Here is a 10476-nt window from a genome sequence, read left to right as displayed (position 1 = left end):
TCCCCTTAGGAAATCTCCTAAATTTTAAGGAAACCATTAGCTATTTTCTTAAAAAATCTAATAAGACAGAAGGGGAGTAGCTAGGAAAAAATCAAAAGTAAAAATACAATGAGTTTTTAGATCTGCAACAAATTTTGGTGATAAAAACTATTGGTAAAGTGTTAGCTATTTCAATTGTAAGAGTACCTAGTTTAAATTAAATGTTGAATATCCGTTCCTTTAATAGTTAACAATTAATTTTTTTGTTACAGAGTTTCAGTCAGGCTATGACATTTATTTTCTTATTCATCCAACTTTCTCGTTTGAGACAGTCATCGTCTGGGGAATAACCATCACTAACGGAAGAATTCAACAGATCTACTTAATGTACAGTTTTGTACATACTGAGACTAAATTATACAATTGTTTGTCTAATTATTACAAAGTTATTGTGTTTGAATTTTTCCCTTTGGATACAGACTTGTATAAGAGCAAAGCAAAATGAAGTAGGTGAAAAAATGTAAAAGTAAATGCAACTTTTCAATGTAAATTATTATTTACATATATTACATTAAAACTAAGAATGATGGAGTTACTTGGTACTCTTCTTCACTTTTTCATTTCTCTTCTTCACATGTTTTGGGACTTTAGATTTCCTTTTCTCGGCTGCTTGTTCTTTGACTGCCTTTTTCCTTGCCTAAAGAAGAGGATTGTTTAGTTGAGGACGAATGAAACATTGTAAATTTTAAGAACAGGAATATTAATTGATTTTATATCATCGCTATATCAATTAATGATCAATGTAACACTTTTAACTACTGTTACATCAATTCAACGTTTGATCTTAGTCACCTTACAATACAGTTATTTTTTTGTACAAATTTAATTGAATTTATCATTTTTTTATTCTTGACACTTCAACACTTCAGAAGCTCAACACATATAAATTGGCATTATAGAAAGTACGTAAACACATTCCTAAATCAAAATGTTCATAAATTCAAGCATGAATCAGTTCCAATTTGTTTGTATTAGCGAGACTCAATGCATTTATTTTGAATTGAAATTTTGCTTGACAATTAAAAAAAAACCTAATAAAATCACAAAATTAATTTTTTACATTTAATTCTCATTTTAGCTTAACTTCATGTGTTTAATGTTTGAATGTATTGAGGAAGAAGGAATGATAGCCTGATAACCAAAGAGAAAATTCCAGGCAGTAGAAAACTTCACAAAATAACGTGAATAAGTTAACCAAACGATTAATTGTATATCTCCGCCCCTACATGGGAGGAAAAAGAGGAAAAAAGAACAGTCTTCAAAAGGAAATAGTAGATCTGAATGAAGAAGCCCCTTTTGTTACAGTGAAATTACAAATTATATTATGATCTTTTTGTGTGCCTACTACCTGAAACCTCTTGGGCAAGTTAGTTGTGTATATCCTTCCTAAAATGTATACCTTAGCCAAGAGTTTTTCCTAAAAAAATTACCTTTTTACTGTTGGGTGATTCGTCTCTTGGTCGTGCAGCGTTGACAAACTTGCTCTCTCCCTCCTCCGCTTCATCACTCTCCTCTCCCCCACTCTCTTCACTCTCCCCTACTAGTAGCTCAGGGGTAGTCTGGGGGTTCAGGTCCTGACCCATACCCAGGAGTGTGCGGTAGGTCAGGTCCTCGGCTGCCTTGCCCTCCGGGTCCGACTTAACGAGGTTTATGTCCCTTTCGAAGTCTATCACCTGTTGATATACAATAGATTATATAATTTTCATTTGATATGATGCCAAAAGACCAGGGTGCTATTTGACAAAGATAAGTGTTGAATGAATGAGATGACTTTTCTAAGATCTGCTGGTTCTTTGGTCAGGATCATTCAACCAAAGGCAAATGATCAAGAATAGTTTCAATTCAATACAGGTAGAAAATAAAGTGAAACCTCGATAACAAGACCCTCTAACCCAGTCAACCTTGATAGTGTCATGTATGACCCAAATGCAATGAGTGAGGGTAAAGTGCAAAAATGGATTAGGGAGTTTCAAAATGTCCATTTTGTAAAAAAATATTATGTTTTTATGGGGACCCATAATTTTGTCAGAATGTCACCGAGGAAAAGGGCTTTCAAGGCAATTTTTTAGCGAATTTCCCATATAGGGAATAAGCTATTACCGTAGTACTCATGGTAAGACCTGGACCCGGGACCGATTTTTTTTTTCGTTTTGAGGTCCCTAGAGGCCAAAAACAGCAACCGTTCAAATTCATATATATATATATATTTATATATATATTTATATATATATTTATATATATATTTATATATATATTTATATATATATTTATATATATATTTATATATATATTTATATATATATTTATATATATATTTATATATATATATATGTGTCCGTTAGCGCGATAACTCGAGCAAAAATGATCCGATTTTGATGAAATTTGGTACAAACGTGTAAACCTACGTTTATTCGAACGAGTTCGCGAACCAGCATGATCGGGCCATGGGAACGGGGGTTAATGGGGGCTTTTATGGGGTAAAAATGGGTTTTTCCCATTTTTGACCCAAAAAACTTAAATTTTTGCAATTTCTTTCCAAACTATTTTGTAGAGCTTAAAAAAACATATAATTTAGTATATTGAAGCGTTATAATGCGCCTAATGGTTACGGAGAAAATTCAAAAAAATTGTAAATTTAAAATTCCCATGTTATTCTTATGGAGGATAAGTAAACTGTTGTAGTTTGCTTATTTATTAACATATTTTGCCCAAATTTGGAAAATGTTTTTATTTCTTACTAACTATTAACATTTTACATAAAAACACTTTAACCCTCCCTGTTGCAGCAAACCTAAGTATGTGTTAAACTGATTCGATTTAAATAGGGAATAAATGTGATATTTTTAAGGAGACATTTTAGTGTAAATCCAATCAGGCAAATGGAAATTCGCTTAGTCTGCAGGTTTGCTGCGGCGGGGGTATTTACTCCATAACCCATTTCGGCATTTTACCCTCACTCATTGCATTAGGGCCATAAGCTTCAGCTATTTTTTATAAATGTCAGCATCGGATATGATTTTTCTGGTCAAAAATCTTATCACTGACCTTATCTTGCATCGGCGGGCGATTTAAAATTTTAAAAATTGTCTAAACACGCAGCGAACACGTCAGTGACAGTGCTGCAAATGGCGTCATTCTGTTCACCCATGATGCCAGTTAACGTCAAGCCACCTCTTTGCAACGTACAAGGACACTATGGAATTATACACAAAAACAGCCCTTGATTAAAAAATGCCCCTTGAATGTACATGAGGATGTAACATATAGCAATAGAGCCCAGGTTTGATAAAGGCTCACGCTAGTTTCAAGGTAACAAATATCCCGTACTGACTTCTGTAAGCCGCTGAGGGATGTAGGCGCTCTTGAACACTTCCTCCGTGACTGTCTGCTCGTCCGTCATGTCACTGCCTCTGGTGGCCGCCAGCTCAGACAACCTGTCTAGACAAGACTCCATGTTCTTCTCGGTGATCGTCGGGTCCGTGACAAAGTCAAACAACTCCTTCACCGTCATCGTGGCCACCTGGTTGCGATGGAAGAAATCTGTAATAAAAATAAAAAAATCGTCAAAAGTGTAAGAGAGTGTAAGGGTGCAAGAGATTGGCGGAAGAGGCCTTACTTGTGTAAATTTAAATTGTTTGTGTTCAGAGATGAATGCAAAACAGGACAAGAATAAAATTTACAAATATTCCCTTGAGTTCAATCAAAGGCTTGATTTTGTTCTAATGTACTTTGTCCACAAGTACAAGTGAAAGTTTTTGGTTTAGAACTTTTACAATTTCTCAACCTTACAAGTTTTCAACTCTACAAAACTAATTAACTGCTAGAAAAACATAATTACTTCTGGTTTTAATTCTTCTCCATAAAAATAAAATGGTTACCTGTAATATTTGTGCAATCTTTCCTTAAAAACTCCAAGGAATGAGGATGATCATGTTCAACTGATTGGGAGACATCTATCATGTATGCCTGTCCCTCGTGATATCTGCAACCAGATCAACATAGATAACGTTTATTGATCAAATCAAAATCATATGTCTATCGGTCTTTCCGTCTTGCAAAAAACACAGGACCAAATAAACTGATTAAATTCATCTACCCACAAATAATTTACGTATTCTGAATTACAACAGGTCTATTACTATAGGCCTTTGACAAGGGCTCAGCAGGGGGAGCCTTTGGAAGTAATGAATAATTTATTGCAACACAAATAAGCCTCAATTTATATAGCCTAATTTCATTTTGTTTGAGTTAAGCCTCTGAATCACTGATCAATACGTGTACAGGTGAGATTACCTGCTGTCAAGTGATCCTTTTGACCATGAAAGGCGACCGGTTTCGACCCTCACGGGGTCATCTTCAGGCGGACGTAGTCATCGTCTTTTCGTTCTTGCGAACACGTCGTTTTTTAAAAAAACATTGAGGTTTACAGTTTTTAACATTTAAAACACTTAACACAAAACACGAAAAATGGCCAATAACTAGTATGGTACCGATCCAGAGTCTGGACTCAACTTCCGTGTCGCCCGCCGCTCCACCGATCGGTACCATAATAGTTATTGGCCATTTTTCGTGTTTTGTGTTAAGTGTTTTAAATGTAAAAAACTGTAAACCTCAATGTTTTTTAAAAAACGACGTGTTCGCAAGAACGAAAAGACGATGACGACGTCCGCCTGAAGATGACCCCGTGATGGTCGAAACCGGTCGCCTTTCAAGGTCAAAAGGATCACTTGACAGCAGGTAATTTCACCAGTACTTGTTAGCCTAATTGTTTTTGTTTCTCAATTGCTGTTATTTTTACAATGCTGAATGATGAAACTGTTAAAGCTACCACATAAATGATCAAATGCTGGATTTAACAAAAAAATGTTATTTGACAGAATATTGCAATAATCTCATTAAATAAGTATGCGATACTTACAACATGTTGTACTCGCTAAGGTCGGCGTGAACCAGTTTACACTTGTTGTACAATGTCCACATCATAGTGACCGTGTCTCTGTAGAGCTTACAAGCTTTACTCTGGGACAACTCTACATCCTGTGGGGATACTCAATGTTAGCACAACAATCTACAAGAACACACTGGGGTAATAGTAACATCTAGTAGTCATCTATAGGTAATTGTTACACGTGTTGTGCCTTTTATATGTAAAATAAGACAAAAAACTCTATTTTCAGTTAGTTTTTGATGATGATTTTTGAACTTGGACTGATTTTTCTCAGGGGAAAATAATTCAAAATATTTATGCTTACAAGGGATATTTATAGGGATGCACTGTGGATGCGATGCTCACTGGTGTGGATTAACGTCCGCACTAGTGAGTACTACGACTATCCGCAGTACTATCCTGATAATTAGACCAATTCGTAAATTACAAGGAAAAATGTGGTTCGGATTCCACTATAAACTGTAGGTCCCTTAGTTGCCATTAGCTGTATGGGCTATTAATTAACAGCTGTGTCTAAGGTACATGTCGGCCTTAGTCACTAACAAGACTAAAAGATCGCGCCACTCATCCTACACTCATCCTTCACTCATATTTGGGTTAAAATACGCACATAGTGGCGTCCCCATCTTAAATAATTGATAATTGATAATTGAAGGTTTGAATAAAAATAAATTATCATTTGTATCAACCGCATTTCCATTCAATGCAATAGTCTACACTCTCAGACACAAAAACCATATCAAGCTACCCAAGCACAGGGCAAGATTCTTTGAGATACATCTCTTTTATAACAGTATCAGTTTTTTTAATGTGTTGCCTGAACCCCTTAAAGTGGAGCAAGACAACAAAAAATTTTGGATAGCGGTCAAACGTATACTTTTAGAACAAGCTCCCTACACTACACTATGTAAGAGTTTATAAGTTGCAGATATAATTAAGATCCTGTTCTGTTACATTTTAGATCTTATATTAGGCCTATTTAGAATTTAGTTTTATACAGATTTTCTGTGCGAAAAAAAGATGATTTGATATGAAAATGTAGCAGCCATGAACATTGTAACAGAATCTTTCTTAGATGGCTCAGCAAAAGTTACAACAGTATTGGTACATTAAATTTTTAGACAAATAACCGTCCTTACCTTGAGCTTGGGCGAAGGCCAGCCTTCCTTGCCAAGAAAGTCCATGACTAGCACATGAGAACGCAGCAGTACAGGCTGTGGGACAGGCAGACCCACGGCGTGCATACGCAGCAAGTTGCGCATCTCCTTCTCCGCCCACGTGCGCACCATCTTGCGTGGGTTGTGTCTGCTGTAGCCGTGCCGGAACCTGAACACAACAATTCTTCAGTTAACATACAGTTTGACAACCTGTAAGTTTATTTTGTTTGAGAGAATCACACTATGCCTGGTTGAGTGGTTATATAGTGCAGTTTAGTGATAAACAAGTAGTAAAGTTGATTCTGAAAATTATTAGGAATAATTAAGCAGTTTTTAAACTATCAAATACACACAAATTTGTTTCCATATTGTCCTAGGACGCTTAACTCTACCCTGGATCGTATTTCACATTACTTCAGGATAGACTGATGGGTTGCGGCATTATCACTAAGATAAAACCCATTGGGTGATTTGGCAGAACTTAAGCCTGGAACCTCAGGTTGTCTCGCATAAACCACTAGACCAGCTCGCTCCTTGAATTACATCAATGGAAAGATTAGAGTCTAACTATAATCAATATAAAAATAATTGTCTTACCTAAACTCGCCAGACACATATCTATCTCTGTCTTTGAACACCAAGATTGATGTTTTGTATATCTTGATGGCCAAGTCCCTTGGTTCTCCGTCCTTGATAGTTGTTGCATGATACACGTTGGCCTCCTTGCCCGTGGATATGCAGCCGTTGATCTCGCGGATTACTCCGCGGTTCAGAAGCTTGAACAGGATCATACGTGTCCGAGGGTCCATCACCTGCTCAGCTGTCGCCCGGTCGTGTTTGTCTTTTGTTCGTATCCTGCCAGGGGGAAAAAAGGTTGAATAACAGTGTCTATCGGTCGGACTCGGTGTAGTTTTCATAAAAAATGTCAGAAGCGTAGAGCTACAATCTTAGCTAAGCTTTCCTCATACCCATCATCATGCAATCTTCATAATTATGATAAATTCTCTCTCTCAAACTCACCTTTCAGCTTCGACTTTTTTCTCCGTCTCCATGACTTTGTTGGCAACGTGGTTCGGCAGTGGAGGACCCTCATATCTATCCACGTTGATTTTATTGACATACTTCTTGAACAGTTTGTCTGACGGCTGATAGTTTGAAACCTTCTTGCTAGCTGCTTGAGAGTTAGTTCCGCTATGCCTGAAGTTATCGTTGGATTTGCGATAACCTTCGAGCTCTGAAACAAAGATAAATTATAAGATTAAAGCACATTTTTAAACATTCTGAAGATTCTTCAAGGAAAACATTGGCTGAGCAATTAAGTCAAACATAACTTTTTTAGTAGTGTCTACACTAGTGGCATTTTGTATGAAAGTAGGCTATTTACTAACACTTTAAATTAGAAGCGGTCCAAATACCTTCAAATTTGGGTGCACCTTTTTTGCGCGATCTGGTGGGTAAATGAAAGCTGAACAAATAGGTTACTCGTAGATGGATGGATATAAAAAGAAAATAAATAACATTTTGGAATTTTTGGTATTTTAGGAACTACCGGTATACAACACCAATAAAACTAAGATTTTAAATCACCCAGAGGTTTAATGGAATGAAAAAGTTCTTCAACTTCTCTTAAAAATCTGTTAGCCTAAGTAGTATTAATTGGACCAATAAAGTTTAGGCCTATCTTTCATACTCTGTAATTGTAGTATTCTTAATTTAAGAATCTTAGCTTACCTCCTTCTTCATAATCATCATCTTCGTAGTATAACTCTTCATCTTCACTCCCTGACTCGTAATCTTCATCATAATCTTCAGGACCGTTATGCTCACTTATAGAGAGATTGGAAAATGTATCAACAATTTGAAGCTTAAATGGCTTTCCTTCTTCTTTTCCCCATTGTATTTCCCCACTGAAACCAAATATTGATTGATTCATAGATCTATAGTATAGACTAACTAATCAGTTTAAAAATAAAAGATGTGACCTATAGGCTAGTACATTATATTCTTTTTGCATTTTTCTTGTTGAGTTTCCTGAACTGTCGCTAATTTAGATCTTCTGGTACATATTTCACTTATTAGTTATTTGAGCAATTGACGATTTAGTTCAGGCTAAGTAGGCCTATTACATGTTTATAACAGTAGAGCCTATTACCATAATACAATTCAATAATTGCTTCTAAAAATTATCAGAACAATCTTCTCTCTTATTTTTGTTTAAGTATAAAACCCCATCCACAGTAACTGGCATGACAGTATAGCGTGCCTAGTTTGAACTTCCTTGATTGAATAACTTCTTAAAAAATTCTAATTTGTATCCCTATTTTAAGGACCCCACACGTGGTCATATTATTGCACAATATTATTGAACGTGTACAATAAAGGGGAAAATCAGGTTGTGCAATATACCCATTGAAGGAATACAATAAGTTTTGTAAATTATTGCACAATCTTAAAAATATTTAACCGTTTATGGGTAGTATTGTACAATATCCTGCCAGTCTAGGCCCCCATACACAGTCAATATTATTGCACAATATTTCATATTGCACAATATTATTGATCGTGTATGGGATATATTGAATTGGACAATCAGGTTGTGCAATATATTGAGTTAATAATTTTAGAAAAGTTTGGAAAATTATTGCACAATCTTCAATATTGAATCGGGTGGGTAGTATTTTACAATATCCTGTTATTCTGAAAGTTCATTTGCTCGAGGTAGGTCGATTTTCTGTTAAAATTGTGTTTTAAACGGTTCAACTTTCTAATTCGTTAGTAAGTATGGCAAAGAAGTTTTATTAAGATGAGAAAGAAGTTTTATTGGAATTAATTGATGTGGAACGTGCGTTAGGTAGGCTACCGGCTTTGTGGAACCATACATTCAACAGCGACACATTCTAAAGCAACAGGACCAAGAAGAATGAGCAGTATGATGAATTACTGCAGAAATATAGCCTAATGCGTCAGGAAGGCATAGGCTAAGAAAATTAATTCTCTTCGAACTAATTTTCAAACAGTTGAGGTGAATAAAAACTCTGAACTAAGTGATGCTGGTTCTGATGGAGTTGTTGTCCTATTCTTTAGCTTCATCAGCAATGTGACTAACATATGTACGCTGCTGCATCCAAATTACACACGATAACTAAATTAAAACATGTTACTGCCCTGAAACTAAACCGATATTGATGACTTAAACTCAAACAAGGGTTGCACACATTTATTGAACTGTCAATTGCCCCGAAATTCAGTTGTCTCCGGGAGTAGACTGAGGACAATGAGCCCAGTGAGGTCCCCACCCCTCGAAAACTCAGTTGTCATGACAAATGGTGCCGTGAAAACAATGTAGGCCATTAGCGCTGTCTTGTCATTTGGCAATATTACCCTAGTTCATTGTAAAATGCCTGGAAAAGTGTTGGCCACGTGTGAACAGGTTCTAGTTCAACTTGTCTGGCCTATGACAATTCCGCAACTACATGATGGCAATTGGCTAAGACAATTGTCTCGCCTCGCCTACTAGCATCGTGTAAACCCGGCTTTACTGCAAGTTTGGTTAGTTAGGTTAGGTTATGACGGTTTCATTTTTATAATCAATATAGGCCTAGTTAAGAATATAGATTGTTAATCGATATTAGCGTAGCCCAGTTAAGAGACTGGTCCCGAGATGTTAAATTAAATTTACAAAATAGTGGAGTTAATGAGGTTATGTTACTTAGCCTAAAAGTGAACTAAAAATAAATTAGCAGTAGTAATTATGTAGGTTAAAACGGACTTACTCTTCATCAGCGTCGCTAAACTGGCCATCAACAATTTCAGTCATTGTACCTAAATTACACGCCTGTGGAATATACACACTGGACAGTAAAAGTTAATTCACGTGCTGTGGTGTAATAGTAACAGTGGTGGCAATAATTCAATTTATTCCTGTCCTCCTAACCTCAAACTTTGAAAGAGAGCAGAAGAGTGAAGAGGAAGAGAAGGAGAAGACTGAACTGACAGCAGACAGAAAAATGTGGCAATTGACAGCCAGGGTTGCCAAACCTTTACAACAACAAAAAATATTACCATTTTCAGATTTTTAGTGTTTTAAAATCAACGCTAAAACTGGTTTCTTAACTTGTAAATGAAACTGTAGTGGTTATTTATTTTCCTTTCACCATGGGTTATACAAAGTGTATAAAGAAAATATATGTATATTCCTTGGAAAAATACCCTTGGCATTCTTGGCTGGTGTTGACGTTTCAAGCAAATTGGCGTTTCTCTTCAAATACATACTCAAACATGAAATAGTTTAAAGTAAACAAATAAAAAAAGGCAATAAATAAAAATGTCCCC

The 10476-nt window shown here is 36.0% G+C and overlaps 1 protein-coding gene across 1 annotated transcript; it reads right to left on the bottom strand.

The window, feature by feature from the left end:
- Positions 1-518: 518 nt before the first annotated feature.
- LOC129002490 (serine/threonine-protein kinase RIO1-like) lies at positions 519-10091 on the bottom strand. The gene is made up of 10 exons (XM_054430334.1): positions 9918-10091; positions 7876-8051; positions 7165-7378; positions 6742-6999; positions 6127-6313; positions 4958-5076; positions 3918-4021; positions 3371-3579; positions 1470-1712; positions 519-676 (listed from the first exon to the last, which is right to left on the bottom strand). The coding sequence occupies exons 1-10, from the start codon at positions 9959-9961 to the stop codon at positions 572-574; spliced, it is 1659 nt and encodes a 552-aa protein (XP_054286309.1). The 5' UTR covers positions 9962-10091; the 3' UTR covers positions 519-571.
- Positions 10092-10476: the final 385 nt, after the last annotated feature.

This window comes from Macrosteles quadrilineatus, unplaced genomic scaffold (genome assembly GCF_028750875.1).
Source record: "Macrosteles quadrilineatus isolate MER2022 unplaced genomic scaffold, UCM_ALF_1.0 Scaffold_9__3_contigs__length_116548681, whole genome shotgun sequence".
Lineage (NCBI taxonomy): Eukaryota > Metazoa > Arthropoda > Insecta > Hemiptera > Cicadellidae > Macrosteles > Macrosteles quadrilineatus.
The sequence above is the reverse complement of the archived record's forward strand: the minus strand, read 5'-3'. Positions and strand labels throughout refer to the sequence as shown.